At 42.2% G+C, this 23,591-nt stretch overlaps 1 protein-coding gene across 1 annotated transcript in view; it reads right to left on the minus strand.

Annotated features, from left to right (window-relative positions):
* Positions 1 to 1,031: 1,031 nt before the first annotated feature.
* The window catches only part of DAB1 (DAB adaptor protein 1), a 284,836-nt gene continuing 262,276 nt past the window's right edge, over positions 1,032 to 23,591 (minus strand). The window contains exons 14-17 of the mRNA XM_090269538.1: positions 19,158 to 19,706; positions 15,181 to 15,308; positions 14,712 to 14,822; positions 1,032 to 2,292 (exon numbers count right to left, since the gene is read on the minus strand). Of these exons, the coding sequence (XP_090125664.1) occupies positions 14,727 to 14,822; positions 15,181 to 15,308; positions 19,158 to 19,706 (773 nt within the window). The 3' untranslated portion in view covers positions 1,032 to 2,292; positions 14,712 to 14,726. The remainder of the gene's footprint in view (positions 2,293 to 14,711; positions 14,823 to 15,180; positions 15,309 to 19,157; positions 19,707 to 23,591) is intronic.

Genomic DNA, 23,591 nt, shown 5'->3' on the forward strand with positions numbered 1-23,591 from the left:
TCAGGACAACTCTTCTGGTTAGCACACCTTTCCCATTTCCCCCTTCATGTGAAAAGATGACCTAATCATAACACGTATGCACGCTCCTGGACAAATCATGGGGACCAACAGGAGAGAGCTACAGAGGCAGGGAGGTAAAGGGCCCTTCTCACTTTCCAGGTTCTCCAGACCTTCTCCATTAGCATGACATTTACATGTATTCTGTAATGGACATTTGATTAGATCCCAGTGACCTGATAATATAAAATTTGAATTTATCAATTTTCTCTTTGTGAGCAAGTATGCCTTCCTCCAAATCATTTTAGTTTCTAGTGATATGAAGAACTGAAGTACACAGGCCTATTTAAGTCAGTCATATCCATGTCAATTTTAATTTTCACATTTTAAAACCAAGTAATAGTATTTACCCTCAAATCCAATTAATCACATGATTCTTTAGAGTTCTCTTTTTAGTGCTAAATCACTAAATTCAACATACTGTAACTGCATAGGAACATCAGGAAAACACATGTGACCTGTAGAACAATTCTCTGTAGGGCAAAAATATATAGATTCTTTATGAAAATCATGTGCTAAACATACGAACTGAACACTGCACTTTTTGTCTCATAAATGTAAAAAAAGGAAGCTTAAACTCTTCTATTTCATGTACAAACAGTCCAGTGATTTCTAAGGGAATAGGTGGGACTGTAGAGGTGGGCGAGGGGTTTAGAATCTGAAGGACAGGCCTTCAAAATGGGAATTGCCTTTTCTTGTTTGATGCAGAGGGCGGGTACTCTCATGGAAAGGCTAGATTGGATGATGGAGTCACATGCTCCCTTTCTGTTCTCTGGCTGCTGATTGGCCAACTGCTGCTGCCAGCTGTCCCTGAACTCCAGCTTCCTCCTGTATCTCCAGAATAACATCTGGAAAGCAAGCCCCATCCATCAAGGTTGTCACATCCTGCACTCAATCTGCTACCTTCTCTACAGTGTAATGGCATTATTAAAAAGCATTTTCATTAACATTTATATTTACAAAAAACAAAAAAAACCTGGCAATTTTTTTTTTCATTAGAACTCCTTAAAGCCATTTCCCTTAAATATTTAAAGTTTAATGGTAAGGTTTTCTTTTCAAGTTATAAAATAAAAATCCCATTTGAATTTTCTGATGTACAAAAAGAGATAGAGATGAACCATAATGATCACAGAATCAGTTTGTTATTCTCAATATTCATGTCACCATTGTTCCATTAGAAAGTCAGTTTTTAAGATCCAAAATGACATTACCAGGATTGTACCAGAATTATTTGGCAAATGACTTTTCTTTCAAAATGGCACGTGGAGAAGACACTTGTCTGCATAGCATCACAGCAGCAAGATATCGGAAAAATAAAAAATATCATTTTATTGTACTTAGAATTTAGAGTTTCTTAGGAAATCAGATGCGGTTTTTTTTCATTTTTTTCATCAATGGGATTTGATGTCCTTTCCTACTCACAAAATGAAGGTTCAAATCGAAAGCTGTCTTTCTTCACCAGGATATAGAAATAGCTAAAGGGTTGTTTTGGCAACATTCTTGATCATAAAGAATAATCAACCACTTATTTGTCTTGTGATTTCACGTTAATTCATTACATATGAGACTTTTTTTCCAGTTAGATTTCTTCATCAGTATCTTAAAAAAGTCAAAAGCAATACAAAAATTTGTACACCCATTAATTTTCAAACATGACAAGGGAAGGAATGGGAAAAAATGGCAGACCAGGCCCTGTGGAGTGATGGAAAAAGCATTATCATATGTCAAAAGGCATATGGATAATGAGATTGTGGTCACAGATGACCTTTTGTCTTGTCTTGCCTAAAAAAAGTCAGTGTCAACCTTGCTGTACACCTCTGAGGCCTGCCACTCCAAATTTGACAGCTCTACAGGGGGCAATGGGTACAGTAAGAAAAAGAGAATTATGATTTTGCATTCTGGGTCATCTTCAACCCACACAAAGTGAGCTCAGAATATCTGTCGGGTAAGCATTTGCTTGATTTGTGATTTAACGTTGGGTATGATTTTGTTATATTTTGTGTGTTTTTGTGCTGCCATAGATATCTGCTGTTGGTTGCCAAAAACTCTTAGTTCCCTCTTCCAAACGAGTTCCATTGGACAATCATGAATTTCTTCATGGGATGAAGTGAGGTGAAAGAATACAAGAGCCTGTCGCGATGCTGACTTCCATGCCAGTCTTGAAGCACCCGCCATGAGCCCACATTGATGCTATTTCTTAGGTCTGTTGATCTGCGCATAGAGAGGCTCCAGCTCCTAAGGGTAGAAGGACAAAGTGAGACCTGCTCTTTTCCAGGTAGGAATTTCTGAAACAGCTTGGGAAGGATAGTTTGGGATTAGAACAGAAAGGTGACAGTGAGTGATGGATGACCTGAGGTGATTTTTGGATTATTTGATCATGGTGCATATCATTTTGGCAATTTTTTTTTTATCATCAAGAATTACTCACCTAGTTTTGTTCTTGATTTTCCCGTGAGATGGATTGCCCCTGTTAGGGAAATAGCATTGTACAGTAGAGAGGCCAGACAAGCTGTCTGATACAGGCAAGATACTCATCCTTTCTGAGACTCAGTTCCCCACCCATGAAATGGGAATGACACTCTTTATCTTACAGTGTCCCTGAGAGGATTAGACATAATATATATAAAGCATCTAGCACAGTCTTCAGCCATAACAAGTCTTCAGAAAATGGTAATGAACATCATGAGTCGCGCAGAGAGTTTTTTTTCAACACAGTTTATGAAGGTCCACTTGATGCAGCTGAAATTCTATTTTGACCTGCTCTTTGGTTTCTTCAAGCAGAGATGACTGGGCACACTTCAACAGTAAGAGAAACAGCCATGGTGCCATTAGCTCTTTGTGAAAAGCTTCTGGGACTTGTTTCCATTCATTCTGCTGTTTCAGGTTTGTCCAGTCCTTTGCCTGCACCCATGGGGCTGTCCTGAGATATCCAGATACAGGATTTTCATCAATATATGACATAGCAAACTTTCCATCCAAATGTAGATGGGAAATGGTATTTGGCCTTGTTGAAAGGACTTAAGGACTTCATGTCAAAAAGGCCTAGGGTGTATGGGTCAAGCAGATTAGGTCAATGCTCTAGTCTTAGGCATACATATAACCTTCCATTAAAATTGATCTTTATGCTGTCACTCTTGGCTGTTTGTGCCATAATTCAATGTACACAGTGACATCTTAATTCTGCCATATTTTATATATTAGCCTGCCTCCTGCAATGTGAGCATAGATCCTTTTTATTTGCTTACTTCTTGAACCATCAGATTGAAATGGCATTCTGTGAGCACCAACTATGTGTCTAGCACACTAGGTGTTTTTAAGTACACTGATATTTTTTACTTATCACAGCGGCCATGTAAAGCAGATGCCTTATCTCTTTTGCAAATGAGAAATCAAGCACAGAGGAGTTAAGTAATTTGCCCACAGTCACACAGTAAGTTTGGGACACGAGACCTAAAAGTAGGGTCCAGTGTTTTTCTAGTCAATTACAACAGCTGATAAAAAAAGAAAGAAAGAAGAAAGAGAAAAGACCAACTCTTTCAGCTGTAGTGTTGTAGAGTACTTTGAAGTTTATAAAGCTCCCTCATGTCTTATTTTATCTGCCTAAGAGTCATAGGAATAGCTTTTATTCTTTCCATCTTCATTCTGCAGATAAAAACTGAAGGTCAGAGGTGTGTGATCTCAAGGTCATTATGCTGCCTCACGTGTATTTAATATATCATATTGCTCATCTTTATTGTAAAGTTGAAATGGATTAGGAGATAATTTTGTCCAGATCCATCATTTTACAGATGAGCAATTTGAAGCTCAGAGAAAAGAGCTCTTGTTTCATCAAAGTCCCAAGGTTATTTAGTAACCATGCCATGAATAGGATCCAGGATATTTTTCTCTAGAACTCATTATGTTTGCATTCTTACAGGGAAAAGGGCCCTTTTACCCTTCCAGGCACCCTATTTTGTAATGTAACAGCACCTATTTGTCCCTTCATGTTTCCCTCCTATGGACTTTATACTGCCCTTTAAACATAATACAAACATGTAATTCTTCTTCCAACTATCCAATAACAAAAAGTATGGAAGCCCATTCTTCCACATCCTGCTTCTGGTTATGGCTTGCCAATTCCTTCTGCCATTTTACATATGAACCTAGCACAATATGTGCTCAGTAAAGGTTTATTGAATTAATAAATATGGTATAGTTTTTGCATTCTTTGCTGTTCTGATCCTTTTATCTTCAAAACACTCCAATTTGGCATTAATTCTCTCAAAATCTAATCTAGCAAAATCTATAGCGAGATGATTTATTAAGCACCTGATCTATTCTCTGCCAATGTCTTGAAATGTTTCGAATACCTTTTGTAAGTTTAAACTTGTCAATTTTCTGTGTGGTTGTGTTCTGGGGTGGGGTGGGTAAAGCCAAGGTGGAGTTACAAAGTACAAGTACTGGAAAAAGCCCTTTTCTCTGTCCTGTGCTGGGCTGCAAGGATGCATCTTAATCTTCCCTGGGTAGACTTTCTCAGCCCACTCTTCTCTTTGGATGCCCTAAGAAGTCAGGCTGCCTTGATCTCACCCTACAATGTGCTCTATTCTAATTTTGGAACTAATTTATTCAACTGAAAATGACACCTAAAAACAGAAGAAGACAGCAGGCTCAGACAGGGTAATTAATGCCACACTGCATTAACTTTCTGCAGCTGAGATAAATATTCACACATCCCCTGCTTGCCGGAATTTTGCTTCAAATACCCATCACAACAGCAGTAACGAGTGCAGTCAACTCTCAATTATCCCCACTAATGAAGGGAAGCGGTGGTGTGGAAACCCCCAAGCAGCAGATCATCCCAAAGTCTGACACCGTGATGCATTATCTGTTTTGGCGATAGCTTTACCTTCCTTGTTACTGAAATTTAGACTGTCAGAGCTGGATGGGGAGCCTAGAAATCATTTGATCCAGAAATGTCTGACCTGACATCCAGCAAGGTCATGATGGGGTCTTGAGGCTATTTTTGATATTCCAAAATGTTTACATGGAATCACACATTAACAAAGCACACTGTCCCCCCCACCCCACCCCACCCACCCAGGCAGATTTGACCACACTCCTGTCCTTCTTCAAATCCTTCAAAGGCTGCCCATTACCCATAGGGTAAGGTCAAAACTACTTAGCTGGGCACTCAAGACACTTTCATTTCATAGTCCATGAGAGCTAATAAATGCCCCTTCTAGTCTAAGAATCAAAAATCAACCTTCAGGTCATGTATATCATGCTTAAAAAAAAATTTTTTTATGCCTCTGCCAGAATGTTCTTTCTGAAATGGATTTGGTCACGCCAGTCTCCTGCTTGGAACAACCCTCCTGATTCCTTATTACTCCAAGGATAATGCAAACTCCTCAGGATGGCACAAGAGGCCTTTTCAAATGGCTTCACCTGCTCACCCAGCCTTATCTACCTCTTCTCTCTCCTATGCACCACCCTCCGTATGGTACTTCTGGTCTACCTGACAGGACAGGACTTTCCCATCTCTGAGATTCTGCTCTGGCAATAAGTTCTGCCTCTGGGGCCTCTCTTTGTCTTGCACCTGGGAGTTCATACTTTCAGAACCAGCTGAAATAAAATGGCTTCCTAGACTCTGTAGTGCCCTGTGCAGACCTTCGTCTACACTGCCATTATGTTATTTCCTAGTACCTTCTACACAGTGAGCTCCGCTGTACCCCTCATGTCAGTATCCTAAATGCTGAGTGAGAGCTTGGAACATGGGATGAACACCTCCTAGCAACATGGAGAGTGAAGATGTGAGTGAATGAATGAGTGGTTCTTCTGTTTTCAGGAGTTGCCAAATACTCATGAACTTTAAGTTCAGCTTTCCTTGACATATTAATATCTTCATTTCTAGAGGACAACAAAATAGTGGAAAACCAGACTGCAAGTAAAAAAAAAAAATCAACCCCCCAACCTTTGACTTAAGTTGAATACCCTGTTTTCTGGAAGGCGCAGTGAAAGAATGAAAGCACATATGTTTGAAACCAGGCAGATCTAGGTTAGCATGCCCACTGCCAATCTCCTACAGCCCAAGTCCACCAGGGACACAGGTGTGGTTGAACATGCTGGGCTCATTACTCACTGCAGTGAGGGGAGCAAGAGTATCTGTGTGAGAGGGCATTAGGAAGGGCTTGTTGCAGGATTGGGCTTATGTTAATTTGGGGCAGGTCGAGAAAGTAAGGTTGGATGCCCTCAGGAAGCAGGAATATAATTATTTTAATAAATATTATCTTGAGGGCAGAAAGAATGGAGCAAGGTTAAAGGTAAGCGAGAAGAATGCTTGGCCATTTTTATAATATGGACAACGCTCATGTTTTGCCTATGCTCAGCCACAGCTACCGAGTGGTCTTGGTTTGTCTTGACCCACCATGGTCACAGAGTGGCCTCGTCCAATGCTGATGTTCAGAGAACTAGTTCAATAGAGCACCAAAGCCCAGCTGTGAGGGCCGGAGGCTCTTGGCTGTCAGGCTGCTGTTCTCTTTCTCACTGTTGCCCACTTAGTAACTGTAGGACTTTGTGAGGGTTCCTTAACCCATCTAGGGCCAGTTTCTTTATCTGTAAAATGAAGCTAGAAATCCTGTCAGCCGTGTGGTGAGCACTGGAGGAGAAAACACATGTCGATGGCCTAGCACAGAGAAGGTACTCTGGAATGGTTAGGTCCTTTATGTCTGGGCACATGGCTTTACACCTCCTCTACAGAGGATGATCTTAGGCCTAAAAATCACCCGTAGGTGGCTTCTCCTTCATAGCACGTAAGTGCCACTGCAACTGGGTTCTGTTATAGAGCCTAATAATGACCATGGGTCAGCCCAGGGAAGCTGCAGAAAGAGTGTGGGGTTTATCTAAGGAACCTGTCTGCTGGGCGCTATGGATAAGGGACTGCCACATATTTGGTGCTCACCTGAAGTACGAATTATGTGCTCAGATACAGCAGCCAAGTAGAATCATGGAATAATAATAGCTTATGGTGACAGAAATACTTGCAGTCTATGAAGGACTTTTCTGTATCGCACATGTTGCGTCACTTGGGTGTCACACTGAGGCTGTACCCTGGGCAACCCTATCTCCATTTACAGAGAAGAGGCAAGGCACCCCAGAGTTCAGTGACCTGCCCAAGGTCACTCAGCCAGCATAGCACAGATCTGGAATATAACCAGGTATTTTTTATTTTTTTTTTTTTTTTTAGCATTTTAAGTATTGTAGTCGTTGGCAGCCGTCCGTCTCGAGAGACGATGGTGTAGCTTCTTAAGAGTCTATCTGCACCACCGAGAATGGCTGTGCAGTCCGACTCGGGAGTGACACGGTATCTGTCTCCTCCCGTGTTGAATCGACATCTTGCGATGACGCTGGAGTGTCCTCTCCAGTGAAGCTGAAGCTACAGAGCCTGGGCAGGGTGATATGGAGGGTCTGCTGTTGCCCATGCAGCAGACCCCCCCTCTCTTCGCAGCTGAAGGGTCCAAGGGAAAGACGGAGTCAATACAGCTTGGCTTCAGGTGCGCTGCAGGAGTTGCCGGTGTTGACTACAACGTCAAACCGCCTTAGGGACTCCGGCTCCGGATTTTCTGTCGGGGTTTACTCCCTTAGCCTTTCCCCTGAAGAGGTATGCCACAAGGCAGCGGAGGTTTTTTGGAGTCAGAGTTTTCCTTCTCTGATGTGCCCTGACTGGAAGATCGAACCAGCGACACTTAGCTCGCAGGTCGACGCTCAATCCACTGAGCCAAACCAGCCAGGGCTAAGTATTGTAGTAAATATATATATATATGGCATACAATTTGCCATTTTAATCATCAGTATACAATTAATGGCATTGATTACATTTACAATGTAGTACAAACATCACCACTGTACCCAAAACTCCTTTATCACCCCAAACAGACTCTGTACCCATTAAGCAGTAACTCCCTCTTCTCCTTTATCCCCAAACCCTAGTAACCTCTAATTTACTTTCCATCTCTATGAATGTACCCATTCTGATTTTTAAATCAATTTCATTGAGTTATGATTTGCATACAAGGAAATGTTTCCAATTTAAGTATGAAGTTTGATGAGCATTAACAAATGTATACACCTGTATGGGCCTCCCATAACAATCAAGCCATGGAACAGTCTCTTACCCTAAAAACTTCCCTGGTGTTCTTCTTAGTCAACGTCTCACTTAGGTGCTGCAACCACTGATCTGCTTTTGACCATTATAGATTAGTTTTGTTTTTTCCTAGAGTTCCATGTAAACATATCCAGCCCACTGTCCTCTCCACTACCACGTGCTGCCTTTTGTAGAATGTCAAAGCAAGAAAGGCCCTCAGTCTAACAATTCCTATTTGGCAGGAAGAAACTGAAACCCTAAATGTGAGAGCTGTTGATCCCACGGTCCACGGGAAACAGTGGAGAGCCAGGGGGGCAGCCCAGGTATGGACCCCATTTCCCCATTCCTGTGCTGGCTTCCTCACTCCCCAGCCTATCCTCAGCTCCTTGGCTTGTAGTACAGGGCAAAGAGTTCCTATCTCACATTATAATGAGCCCCTTTTGAAAGACACCTACATTGTGCTTATTACCTTGTAACCATTTGATTTTTATTGTGTTTATTTCTGGAAAGCTTGGCCACATCTATCAGGTATGTCCAAAAAAATTATTAGTGGAGAGAAGACACAGCATGCTGAGGAAGGTGGTCTTGCATGTGAAGTCAATGCACACCATGCAGTCTACTTGCTGAGTGAGCCCAGGCTGGGAGGTCAACTCTAAGTCCAGCCAGGGGTCAGACTGCAGCTGCGAGGTGGGCCAAAGCTCAGCACTGTCCTGTTGAGGCAATGACTTCAGTCTTGTGGCCATCTAGTCTCAACATGGGAACCTAGCTCAGCGGGGTTTGACATTTTCTGGTCTTGCAGATAGAAAAGGGTGGTCGTTTCCAGGGAGTATAAATAAGGCTGAAATAACTTAAAGTTCAGTCTGAAGACATAAATAGAGTCATGGGAAATGCATGGATTTAGAGCCAGAAAGATCCTGGCAATCCTAACTACCTGTATGAACTTAAGCCAGTGTTTCAACTGGGCCTCAGATTTTTCATCTGTAAATGAATTTTAACAAGTCCACCACTTTCTTTCCTTTTCATGCAAAGGAAAGGGGAAAAAAACTCAAAACTTTCTAACCACCGTCAGCCTGAAAAAATCTGTCTTTCAGGGAAGAAATGTCTTCAAAGCACAGGATGAATTTAACAATGATACCTTAGAGATTAAGGCTGCTACCAAATGCACCTGCTTCCTGGGGTCTCGGGGTGTGAAAGCCACTGGGTGAACACAGAGACGCACTATCTGAGCTCCTAGGGGAACTGCATGTGTTCTGATCAATTTTGCATTTTTTCCATTAGTACTAATGATGGACACAAATTATCTGCTTTGTACATGTATATCATCTATCCTGACCTTGTCACACAGCAGATGAGGACACTGAGGTGGTTGACACCAATTCCCTGCCATGAGCAGGAGAACTTGTCCAGGGTAAGCTCCTGGTTGTTGGAGGTGGGTTCCTGGATCTCGGGCCAATGGTCTTCCGGAACCCTAATGATGTCAACATGTTTAAGAAACCTTGGTCCTGTCCTTTGTTAGCTGGGAATAAGGACCTCCTGGGGAAAGGGTGCCGTTGAAAAATCTTGTTTGCAGATTGGGTCTTCCATCATCTACCTGAGCGACCTTGGGAAAGTTAGAAGTTTCTAGAATATCATAGCTGGAAGGGCCTGTGGGCTTTGTTTTATAGACGACACAGTGATTGAGTCCAAGAGAAGCTGCTAAAACCCAGGAGCCCTGGTCCTGTTTGTGTGCTCTTGAGCTATTTAAATCCTAGCCCCATTCATCAACCTCTCTACTTTGTCTATCACATTTGTGAAATGGGAAGAATAAAAATACTGAAGAGTGTTCCTCTGAGGATTGATTTAGGCGATGTCTATAAAAGTGCTATGAACACGTGAATAATTTTAAAGTGTCTTTTCTTAGTGGTAGCAAATGAAAGGCATTGTGATTAACTCTGCAGAGTGATTTTAGAAGCACTGAGCATGGCCAAAGTCAGAGGTCACCAAACTATGGCCCTTTGGCCAGTATTGGTAGCTGCCTGTTTTTATTTACTTATTATTTTTGTATATAAAGTATTATGGAACTTGGCCACACTCTCTGCTGCTCTTCTGCCTCAACAGTGGAGCATATTAGTTGTGACAGAGATGATATGGCCTATAAAACACGAATATTTACAAAGAGTTTGCCAACCTCTGATCTAAATAATCAGTGTATTCTAGTTGTGTCCATTCTCCTTAAAAAAACACATTGCAATCTTGATCTTTTGTTGGGTTTTCTTTTTGACCTCCCTTCTCATAGCCAGCAGACTACTGGCATCTCTTTTTGGATGTTGCATGACTACCTCAAGTTCAGCTGGTCTCAAAGTAAACTTGCCTTCTTTCTGCTCAAGCACTGTGTTCCTCAGTGCAGTGATTGGGACCACCTAGGCCACTAAATCAGGAACCTGTGGGTAATCCTAGATACAGTATGTCCCCTTCTTCCCATTTCCCTTCAGTCTTAGCTTCCTTCTGATTTTTTCTTTTCAGTATCTCTTGGCTCAAAGCCCACCTCCCAATCCTGGCTAATACTGCCCTCAGCCAGACCCTTCACATCTCCTGCCTGAACCGTTCCAATGGCTTGGGCTGGACTTCCCTCTGAGTGTTATGTCCATGAAATGGGCAGATTTTCTGTTCGTGTGGCTTTTTATTTTAAGACTCTGTCATTTGGGTCTATTTAAGAACAGAATCATCATAATAAACCTGAATATATGTATTTTCCTTTTAAAGCTTACAAAGCACTTTCATATTCATAATATCTTATGATTCTAGACAGCCTTGGGAGGGAGCTGTTCTAATTATCCATATATATCCATATGAGGGGACCAGAATTTAGAGGGGTTAGATGTTTGTCTAGGAGCATGTGCTTTGGAACATAATTTAGACCAAAGTCCCCTGAACTCTACGTGCCTTTCTTTTCTTCCTTTCCTTTCTCTTTGTGTGTGTGTATAAGATTCTTCCTCCCAGAGCATCTGAAGTTCAGCTTTCTTTTCCCTTGAACAATAGAAATCTATCAGGTAATATTTTATATGTATTATGTTCCCACTATGAAGATCAGTATTTTAAAAAAATGACAGCAACTTGTTATTTATGGCATTATCTATTGCTAGTGAGGGAGACAGACCAAACAATTCCCTATTGTTACAGATGCTACTTTGACTTGACAGCTGGGAAAGTCTGATAGGCAGTTTATTTACTTAGCCATTAAACCAAATAAATGTTTTCATTTTTCTTTCATCTCCTCAAAAGCTAACATTTTGCCCTTAAAATTGGTCCAGCAACACATCAGTGAAGTATAAATTACCTGCCATTCCCACACCAGCCATTATAATATTATTTTGGTTCTTTTTTGCCCCTGTTGATCCAGTCTTTCAAAGACATGTGATTCTCCCAAGCGGAAGGGAAGGGGAAACATGAAATAATTGAAGATATTTCCTTTTATTGCTAAAACAGGAATGCTATTTGAGATCAGCCCTGTAGCTCCCACTTTCAAGGACTGAGTCCGCTGGTTTCCTCTTTCTGTGGTGCAACACGGCTTTAACTTATCAACAGATGCCACCCTGCCTCCTCAGAATTGTGCAGGTATTTCTGATAAAAAAAAAAAAAAACCAGCTGGAAATAATGGTTGCAAGGATGATAAAAAAGACAGGACTCTTGCTATCCAACTGTATGAAGGCACAGGGGAAAATACAACCACACGATATCCCTCTCCGAGTTTCTGGAAAGGCACTAAGAACTTGCAGTCAGTAAATTTCCAGTTGGTGGGATGGGTGTGTGGGATGGAGACAGAAAGATCACATGTGGCTTGCGTGGCTATTGATGGAGAGGCCTGGAAAGGAGCATTTGGACTTCACTTGTGGGTATCTAGGGAATATGTGTACAAGGTTGGCATGGGCCTTTTGGGTTGCAATTCTTGATAAGCAATTGTGAAATCACCAGGCTAAGCTTTTGAAGGAAGAAAATTGCTTCATTGAAGATTATAGTCCAGCCCCTCTTTGGAGCAGGGAGCTACTTATTACGATTTACATGTAAGTGCAAGACTGGTCATTGTTTTGGAAGTGAAAAGGGGCCTGGCAGGCCATAACTAGGGTCATTCTGATTATGGGGCAGCACTGGTCAGAGAGCTAAGAAGCAGATTTTTCTTTTCTTCTGCACTTCAAAGCTGTTTTGAGGCATATTAAAAATTAATAATCTGAAGATAGAAAGTACAAAGCAAAATCTCCCATCCAATGGCCTGGGTCCTTATGGTAGAATTTATTAAACATAAGTTCTAATGTATATAATCCAAGGTAGGGGGGAAACTACATTTCTTGAGCACACATGATGAAGCTGGTGGTGGTGGTGGTGGTGCTGGTGATGGTGGAGGTGTTGGCAGTTAACGTCTGTTGGGGGCTTCCTATGTGTCAGACATGGTGCTAAGAGTTCTATATACATCACTTCATGTAGTTCAAACAATAACCCTATGAGGCAGCACTACTTATATCCTTATTTTCCACAATAAGTTAGAGACTTATTTTAAAATCTTATCAGGGAGACATAGCTAGTAAGTGGTAGAGCCATATTCTTAACTCAGATAGCCTTACTGCAGAACCCAGATTTTTAAGCTGAGTTTTAGGTTCAGTAATAAGTTCACCTCCATGCCAGAGACTCAACTTATGCCATCTCAGCTAACATAATGGATAATATAAGCCCTTTCTAGCAGATAAAGAAACCAAGACTCAAGAGAAATTATGGTTCTTGCCCAAGATTTCCCATTATTAAGTAGCTGAGCTAGAATTTGAACTCAAGTTCCAAATCCTGAGCTCTTCTCACTGTACCATGCTATGTTATTTACAACCCATCCATAGTTTCGGGTTCTGGATGGAGCAGCAAACACGGAACAGGCTAAAGCCCCAAGGAACAGTTCACCTTGAATGACTGTCTCAAGCTGAACAGGCTCATAAATATGAGGGTCTGATACATTGATCTGCAAATGGTGTAAGTCATCTTTGTTTTCTAGAAGAACTTCAATTTTAGGATGATGTTTGCTGTTATCCTGATGAATGGCTCTTGTTGCCTATAGTTCATTCATCAAATTTTTCAAGGCAAGATGAAGCATGTGAAATAAGACATATGCAAGGGGTAGAAAATCTCCTGGGGATTCTTCCCAAAGCAATCCACCCATGATCCTCAACTTTTCTCTTTCCTGGAACATTGACTTTGCCTTTAATTCACCAGCTCCCCAAAGAGACTGATATTTTAGAGGGTATTGCATAGTTTTACATGGCACCACATGTTATTGTGTGCTATTATACTGCTATAATGTGGCAAAATATGAAGTATATCAAGTTCTTTGATTATGAAATCTGTTAACAAAATGCACTTTCTTTTAGTCTTTATTTTTTATTTCAATTACTTTTTAATTTTTATTGTATTTTCTCCAAAACACTATCTTAGCTTTTAATAACCATCAAAGCAACTTACACATGAACTGAGAATGATTCCAAGGTAGCCTCAGAATCCCTTTATAAATGGTGGAAACTATTTGCCACTTTAGTGGTTCTGACCATGCTATTCAGGACTAAAACAGGAAGAAGCTCTGTGGGTACAGTCTGGCAGTCAGTCCCACACATTTACAGAAAACTAGGAAAGTATCTGAAAATTGAACACATTTGTCAAGGAGTGACCTCAGAAATCACGTCTGGGTAACAAGGTGTACTTCTGTCTCCTGAGAAGGTTCGCTTCATCAGCAACTCTTTCTTTCGATCAAATCAGATATATTGAAATTCGAGTGCCTAAAGCCACTTGTAGTAAATGTAAGTACACTTCTCTCTGAGTAGCTGCTGATGGAAATCTGAAGTGAGTGGGTGGCAAGCCACACGCTGCAGCACAGGTGCAAACAGCAGCACCTCAGAAGACAAGGTGGCATGTCTCTGGGCTTTGAATTTCCCTTTTATATCAGAAAGGGGGCAGGGGCCCCTTGTGGCGAGACAAAATGGACCACCATGATCTTCCACCTCTAGCAATCCTGTTTCATGCATTACTATTCTTCCTTCTCCGTCCAGCTTCTCAGTGTGCTTGGTTGGTGACCTCTTCAGATCTGTGGAGTGCAGGCCAATGCAGCGATCCTTTGTTTAAAAGAGTGAGGCATCTGAACCACGTCTCACTGAAAATTGATCAGGGTGGGCAGAATGTGTCCATCTTAAATATGACGCTTTCAGAAACTGAAGCCACGGTTAAGTAGTATTGACCATGCCTCATTCTATCATCACCACTCACTGAGAACATGTCATTAATAAAATAATATGATCATTCCCCACTCACCCCTACCCCTACCCCCAATATATGTCAAAGGTCATGCATCCATGAGGAAAACTAAGATGATAAACAGACATCGGGCAAGGCGAGATAGTACGAACATGAGAGCTATGCTCAGGCAGGGCGAGATGATATGAACACCAGGGATGTAAATTTCAAAGTGAAAACAGGCAAAAGGGAAAGCAGAGAGCTTAAGGATGAGGGAGATAAAAGGACAGATACCTACCCAGACCTGCGCTATCTAGCTACCGGCCTGTGGACTTATATTATCAGCACTGGGCTCCCCACTGGGCTCCCCAAATGGATCACTGTTGGATGAGGCCTGTGATCCATCAGGCTAGAACACAAGAAGATAACACTTTTTTTTTTTTCTTTTCAACAACTGAAAATATAAGACAGCCACGCATACTTTCATGCACACAAATAATCCATTATTTTAATGGAGGCAGCAACTTTCAGTCAGAGGATGACACACCCACAGATGCGAGTCCTTGTAAGAACAACTTAACAAAAGGACAATGTTTTTCAGCTGCTCATTTGAACATAAAAGAATGTCCCTTAGTCATCCCTTAAGAATTTAAATGCCTGAGCCAGCGTTCTTTCTTATGTAGGTTCCCTCATGCATTGTCTATTGCAAATACAGAGTTTTTAATGTTAAGAAAAACAAAACCAGAAAGAATAAGCCTGTCACTTACAGCTTCTTGCTCTTCGCTTTTGCTGGGGCTTTCAAAGCCCTCTTCAAAGATGTCATCTGTGGTAGGGTCACTGGCGTGGGATGCAGATGATTTGGACGGAGAGCTCTGTCTAGGGGCTGGGGTTGGCGCTGCACAGAGACCACGCAAAGACAGGAAACATCGTCAGTGTCTGGCTGTCACTGCATGTACCCCACAGAAACCTCAGGGGTCGGGTTATGCTCGAGTCAAATCACAGGACTCCTCTTCCTATCACAGGTCAAACTGGCTAAAGAGTTTAATCTTTCTTCTGTATATATTTATCTTGTCCTCTCGCATTCTTGACGGTAAGGAAGGCACAGATCCACGCGGATGAAATAATCAGTGGTTCTCAAGGGATGGTCCCTGAATCAGAGGCATCAGCCACATCTGGGCACTTGCTAGAAGTGCAAATTTTTGGACCCCACTCCATACCTACCGAATCAGAAACTCTGTGTTCCTGCACACTGACGTTGAGAACCATACTTTTTTTTTTCTTCTCTCTTTCTTAACATCATACAAGTAATTCAATAAGGATTAGTAGATCACATGACAATAATACACATTGATTGAATGCCTTCTATGCCTCAGATACTGTCAGAAGTGAAACGGATACTATTTGTAACCCTCGTAATGCCTCTTTGGAGTCAGGGTATCACAATTACACAGATAAGGCAAGAGAAGGTTGCCAAACTGCTCCAGGCCAGAGAGTTGGCAACCAGCAGAGCTAGGCTTCCTATCCTGACACATAGTAGGTATCTGAGAAACACGTGCTAAATAGAGTGTCTCAGTGATCTGGGAAATGGCCGTGTCTGGGGCAACCTCACAGCTCGCACTGTAAGTCCTCGTTCTATGAGAATGTGCATTTTCTGTTCCAACCTTCCCACCTGGTCCTCATCTCATTTGTGTCAGAGGTTGGTAACAAACATGCCATTTGAAGCCACTCTTCCTTCAAAAATTTCTAGTTTGCCATTGAAAATTAACAGTCACTGGCTCTGACCCAAGTGAGGGGGTAGCGTGGCTTGAGTTAGTAGCTGAATTTCTTTTCTTTTCTTTTAAGATTTTCTTTATTTTTAGAGAGAGAGAGGAAAGGAAGGATAAAAAAAGGGAGAGAAATATCAATGTGTGGTTGCCTCTTGAGCGTTAACAACTGGGAATCTGACCCGCAACCCAGGCATGTGCCCTGACTGGGAATCGAACCCGTGACCCTTTGGTTCACAGGCCAGCACTCAATCCACTGGGCGACACCAGCCAGGACAAGTTAGTACCTGAATTTCAAATCCCAATAATAAGGCCTCCCTACAACAGCTTTCCAGAATTTCCAAACTCTGGCTGCTTATCAGACAGTGAGTGAGTGAATATAAAACTTCATGAGTTCCTTTTTCCTTGATGAAACTATCTATATTTAGAATAACAATTCAGTTTATTATGTGCCAGCAAACTAGACACTGCTAGGAACTTTGCATTCATTATGCTCCCATATAAACGTTGCTATTGTTTTGTTTTTTTCTTCTGATGAAGATACTATAGCTCAGAGGGGTGAAGTGCCTTTCTCAGGGTTAACACAGCTATGAAGTAGGAGCACTGGGATTTACCACAGTCTGACACGGTCTATTCAACTGTGCTTTTCTATTTAAGGTTTCCTTTTAGTCTAATTGATCCTCTAGTTAAAAGATTTGAAAGATGATGCTGATGGAGAAAAGGACAGAAAGGTTTGATTCACTCATTTTCTTTAAAATAAAAACATTAAGTTTTTCTCTAAATTAGAAGGCAGTCTGTTCTGTTTCATGAGATGATTATGGAACAAGCTAGTTAAGTGAGATAAGCTATATGGAAATACCCTGATACGTTGTGGGCATTTATTAATTATTAGTGTGATTCAGTTCTGTATTGTGACATGGTTTACTGCTTACTAAAGGCTAAGAACTGCTGCTGAGCTGCCCATTCTGAGAGGTATACTGTTCATACTCTTTGAAAGAAACCAAAAGGGAGCATAACTAGGAGTTTATTTATGTAGGTGTCTTAACCTTTAGAAGATTTTATGGAATACCTCTAACATTGAAACAGTGATTCTCAGTTTGGGGCTACTTCACTCCCAATGGACATTTGGCAATATCCAGAGTCAGTTTTCTATCATGACTAGGGAGCAGCTGTATACCACTGACTGGCATCTAGTGGGCAGAGCCCAGAGATGCTGCTAAAAATCCTACGATGCACAGGGCAGCCTCTCACAACAAATAATTATCTGGCCCCAAACATTAGTAGTGCCTAGGCTGCAAAACCCTGCTCTAAAACATGACAGTACATGAGTGACCTTTCTTTTGTTTGTTTCATTCTTTACAATCTTTTCCAAAATGCCTCCCATGTTCTAGATACTATGGTGGCTGCATGAGAAGGGCGGGGATGATTATGACCTATTCCCTGTCCTCAAAGTACTTAAACTTCTCTCTTCCATTTGTAGCTGGTGCACTGAAAGAGAAATATTTGTTTTCAAAAGATGCCTGCTTATTTATGCATGACTGTCCTTTCTTGAGCATGCCATCTTTTTATTCATTATTTTTCACTGAAACACTGAGTTACAGTCAATAGATGTGCCCCACCATGTAGATCTTCTGGCTGAGTGGAAGTAGATTGCTTAAACACAGAGAAGGCGTTCATTTTCAGAACAGCACTCCAAGTCTGGTCGAAATGACACTATCTGATTATGTTAACATTAGTGTGTTTTTTCCTTTTTTCTTTTTCTACAATTCATGGTATTGGCCGAGCAGTGATCTGCGTCATCTGTGACAGTAACGAAAATGTCAAACTCACTGCTCCATGAGCCTTTTCTTTCCCCTTATCAACTGTTAAGGCACAGGCTGAATCACCAGACACCATCCCTGAATGGTGCTGACTGAGCACATGTGTGTCCAAGCATATCTGGATTATTATTGGCTGCACAATTCTGGTTTTCCAGATGTTTGCAGTGGAAAATTGAGCTTGGGTAGAACCACTGACTATCAGCACCAGAATGGTACACACTGTATCACTTATTTTACCCAGAATACAGCTGAGGTTAAGAGAAGTCACACACTTCCCTAAAGACACAGCTTGTGGTGGAGGAGCCAAGATTAGAACACTGGTCCAGGACTCCACACAGAATCACCCAATATGCAATAACAATGAAAATAAAAGTACTTCAAACTCTGTGAGGTGTATAACGTTCTAGTACATGTACTATTGAATTCTGTTAATAACCCTGAGCCTAAGACAAATGAGGAAATCAAGACTCATAGAAATAACATGACTTGCACTTAGGCACAAAACTAGTACGTCATAAAGCTGCTGTCCAGGGTCCCAGTCCAGGGCTTCCTGCTATGTCATCATTTTTTCTCTCTGGCTGTCCTAAGCTTTGATGCAGAATCTGGCTCAGCTATACCAGTTGCAGGAGGCCTAATGGTTGCTGTATTTCTGCCCTAAGTTTTCTTCTGATCTTAATTTTCTAATTTTTTATCCTTGTTCCTAAAATTTTTTTAATTCACATATACTATTAATTTTTATTTCAATGGGCCATATAAAAATCTCTGTGTCATAGCTGGGATATATAGAAATAAATGAATGAATGAATGGATGGATGGATGAGTGAATGATCAAATGAACAAAAATCGAAGAGGTAGAGTGACATGGCAGAAAAACAGGCTTGTATTCAAATCTATCACTTTGTCTATTCTCTTTGTCTTGGATCTCACTTTCATTATCTGTCAACTAGGTCTGATAAAACTTGTCACAAGTATTATCATGAGTACAAAAATAAAGCACGTGAGGGAGATACGTGTGCTATAATTGGTACCTAATCATTGGTGTCTATTATAAGTAGTAGTAAGAGCAATATAAACAAAGGGTCCTGTTGAATGTAAGCAAGGTGAGCTCTTTAACCCTAGAAACATGGCATCCCTCTCATCGCGTTTATGAAGGGCACTCACGTGAGTTGGTTGATGGCGTGGTAGAAGTCACAGGGGTCAAATTCAACTGGGAGATGTCAAAGTCATCACAGTCATCTGTATCCTGTGCCACCCCGACTTTGTTGAAGTAACTGGAGAAGGCCTCTGAGGTACAGGTGAGGGAGGGTTGGTCTGATTTGCGGGAGGGCACGGGTGGAGGCTGGGCCATCTGGAAATCCTTAAACATTTCTTTCCCCATTTTCTGCCTGGGCTTGTCGGTCTGTGGACTTGACCTGGTGGAGTCCCCCATGGCTGGGACAGTTGCAAGGGGGGCGAGGGGACCTTGGAACATGGCGGCTGGCAAAGGCATAACAGTTTGTGTGGGCATGAAGGCGGCTGGCGGAAACTGCCCGGCCACAGTTGGCCAGGGCTGCTGGGTGGCAGGGAAGAGACCCGGCTGGCCCCATGCGATGGGCTGAGCCCCCGGCATCACCTGAGCGACTGGTGGCTGAGCACCCATGGCAATCTGCTGTTGGACGAGGGGCTGCTGGCCCCAGAAGGGTGGGAGGACGGCGCCCATTGCAACATAACCTGGAAGAGTGAAGAAGAACCGTCAGGCATCCTGGGAAAGAATAATTCATGGAGTCAGGTGGTGGAACAAAAGGTACTGAGCAAACTACTAAGCATCAGGCTGTGTGCCAGGGACTGGGGGTATAAGGATGAATAAGACAGAAGTCCCTGCTCTCATGGGACCTGCTTTCTAGAGCAGTGGTCATGAAAACCCTCTCTAAGAAGATGAGTCCTGAGCAGAAGCTAGGCTGCAGTGAGGGAGCAAACCAGGCAGGTATCTGGGCGATGACAATAATATTGCTGCAGTTATTAAAGCTTTCTGACATCACATAGCCTCTGCAGCCAGTGTGTCTCGGTGGAAAGGACGGAGGATAGGCAACCAGGCCCATCTGGCTTTGAATCTCACCTCCCCTTTTTGCTAGACCGAGGCCCTTCTCAATTGCTGGAGCTTTTTGGATTAAAGCCAGGTTATAACATCTCCCTTCCCAGCTTCAAAGTCATGTTGCAAATGAATAAAAATGGGGATATTGGAGTTTCAGAGACCAAGGTGGAAATTCAGACTGCCACCTCTTATCGATGGAATGTGGGGAGAACTTAGAGAGCTCTCTAAGGCTCGATGTCCTTATCTGTAAAATGGGCATAAAATACCTTCTGCCTCATTTGGATAATTTAAAGATTGAGTTTATAAATTTAAGGTGTGAAGTCCTACACTTGACAGAGTGAACATTCAGTAAACGTTAACAATTAGTATGATTTTAATTAGAGCCTATAAATATGTACTTAATAGCTTCCTTGAATATAACGGACATGCAATAAATGGCAGCTATAGGTATTATTATACATTTCTGAATTATTATCATGACAATTTTAGAGCTTAAAATATAGGTTATTGTCTATTCAGGAGCACCTCACAGCAGTACAGGTTGGGCACTGTGAACATCCAAGGGGCGTACTCACATATGTTACTGTGATAAGATACAATCATTTTAAAAGAAGCACAAGTGACGTTTTTTAAGGTAACAATAGTAACAATAATATTTTCCACTTATTAAATGCTTACAATGTGCTAGGTACAGCATTAGGTGTTGTAGGGTGGGTGTTATGTCCATTTTAGGGGTGAGGAAATTGGTACTCAGAGAGGAAAGATACTTTGTTCAGGGTCACACAGCTGGCATGAAGTAGGGTCTTCTGTCTCTGAAGCCAGTGGTCTTCCTCTGCACCAGCCTGTCTCCCCCCGAGATGGCCAAGACAGATTTCTGATGCTAGCACCGCCAGTGCCCTGGTCTAGCCATCAAATGTTGCAGCAGAATGGAGGCCTAGAGAAACTCCCCTGTGCTTCCAGCGGTCCCCACCCTTCGCAGAGGGTCCAATGGCCCCATACAATCACAGTCGAGCCCGGGAGATAGATGACCAGGCCAGGTGGAGCACGGTAGCTAGCTTTGCCTGGCCTCTGAAAACAAGCATTTTCATGGCTGTCAGAAGGAATTTGCAGGTACAAAGCAGTGAGACCAGGAGAAGAGGAGGGGTGGGTGCAGGGTATCACAGCAACTACCAAAGGGAAGACAGGTAGGCGCCATGGCACTGGTCATGTCATGGGCCATGTCAGTGACTCCGGTGAGCCCAGAGAAATCAGGAGCAAGTGCCCCACTCATGCCCCTGTCTCAGATGCACCTGTCCTTCAATGGATTGATAAGGGATGCAGCCAACGTTAAAAGCTAGGTCATTTCCTTGCATAGTGAGAGGAAGCTCCAGAGGGGCTGAGACAGGATACAGAGACAAGTTAATCTTGATGATTAAATGAATAGTGTTAAATGCTTTTATGAGACGAGACAAGGGTAGCAACAGACACTGTCCTTATGAGATCATCTAGTCCTAGTGCATTGAAACAAGAGGGGTGAAAGAGGCATTGCTGCTGACATTTCAAACTTGAAACATGCTTACATTGCCTGTTGCCTTGCCTATCACATACTGTCAAGATTTGAACCTGGCGACAGATGAAGAATTCTACAACTTTGTTTTACCTTCTGATTTATTTTGATGGAGTTCAATGGTTCTTAGTGGGAGTGCTACCGCCCCCTAGAGGATGATTAGGAAATATGTGGGGTGTGTTTTGGCTGTCAGAACTTGGTGGTTGAGGGGCGGGGTACTACTGGCATTGAAGAAGCCAAGAGCATCGATACTAGACGTCCTTTAATGTATGAGACCAATCTTGAATAAAAAATTAGCACACTTTCTATTTATGATTTGAGTGTAGACTGAACTTTGAGTTACAAAGAAATTCAAAGTTTCTTTGCAGTTTTAACGCACTTAATTTTCTAGGAATGTGACAACTGTGTACATGGAGGGAGGACTGTAATTTTGTTTTGTTTGGAGCACTGTCAAGAGTTGTTCACCAGTTTAGAAAATCATGGTCCCCAACAGAAACACCTCTGGTGGTGGTTGAGCCAACATGACATCTTGTATTACATTTCTGAGTGTTCATACCTGACCACTTAGTATTTCTTCTAGTGTGGTTGTACTTTGGTATGTCCTGACTGAAATACATATATTGTTATTATAAATTAGCTTTCTTTCACTTCTTCGTTATATTGTTGTTAGGAAATCATATTCATCTTTGAAAACCTGTATGTAGATGGGTTATATCATCTATAAATTTCATTTCACAACATTACAAACATGAGTTATAAAAAGAGAGCACTGAATCTGATAATGTGGAGAGCTGTCATGAATCTTTCAACCACTCCAACCCTGGTGCCCGTCTTGGTGAATGATGGAAGGCTTCAGCCACCCCCAAGCCTATGGTTTGCTTTGTTTCCTTTTAACCCTCCTCGTTGTCACCAGAGACTGTTCTAAAATGCAAACACAGGGCTTCATTTCCTTGAGTATCATTCTCAGGTACCTTAGCTGGGCTTATGAGCCCTTGTGGGCTCTCCACCTCTTTTTAAAAAATATTTTACTTATTTATTTTTAGAGAGCGGGGAAAGGAAGGAGAAAGAGGGAGAGAAACATGATCACTGATTGGTCACCTCTTGTGTGCCCCCAACTGGGAACCTGGCCTGCAACTCAGGCATGTGCCCTGATTGGGAATCAAATTGGGGACCTTTTGGTTCTCAGTCTGGCAGTCAATCCGCTGAGCCACACCAGCCAGGTCCTCCTCTCCCCACGTTCATTCTCATTTTCAATTCTTATTTCCACCGACACCTGTCCCTCCAGCCATCACAAACACTCAACCTGCTCTCTCTCGCCTCTGCTGGTCCATGTGTCTAGAAAGCCATCCCCTCCTTCTTCGTGTGGCTACCCCTTAGTTGCCCTCTGACCCTCAGTTCAGCCCCACCTCTGCTGGGTACCTTCCCTGGCCTGTAGACTCAGTTAGTTCTCTTTCTCTCAGCTCCCACAGTCCTCACGTTCATCTCTATCATGGCACTTGTCACAGTGCTTTGTAATTGCCCGGGTATTCTGTCTTCCCTCATTAGACTGGAAACCACCTGCTAGCAGAAACCCTCTATTTCCTCTCTCTCCCCACTCTGCATCTAGCACAGTTTTGGGCACACATCGATTGCTCCATAAATGCTTGAGACTGGAGAAAGGCTCTATATAAAGGTGAATGCGTCATAGTAGAATAAACACCTTCACTGCCTTTTTCCAAGTGTATAACTAAACTCCAAGATCAGTAAGTGCTGTGATCTCTGATGAGTCTTCTATTGGTGGCAGAGATTTTTCCCCCTTATCATTTTTTTTTCCTATAAGGACCAACAGATGAGCTATGCACACTTTTCTGGAGAGAGCTATGAACATGTCTCTCTGGCTTCACACCACCTGTTTCAGATCAAAGGGCAATTGTCAAAAGGAAAAAAGGAGGACAGGGTAATTGGGCAACATGTTTAGAAACTTGCAGGTCTCACTGGC

Source organism: Furipterus horrens, unplaced genomic scaffold (genome assembly GCF_987537825.1).
Source record: "Furipterus horrens unplaced genomic scaffold, mFurHor1.1.pri manual_scaffold_3, whole genome shotgun sequence".
NCBI classification, from domain to species: domain Eukaryota; kingdom Metazoa; phylum Chordata; class Mammalia; order Chiroptera; family Furipteridae; genus Furipterus; species Furipterus horrens.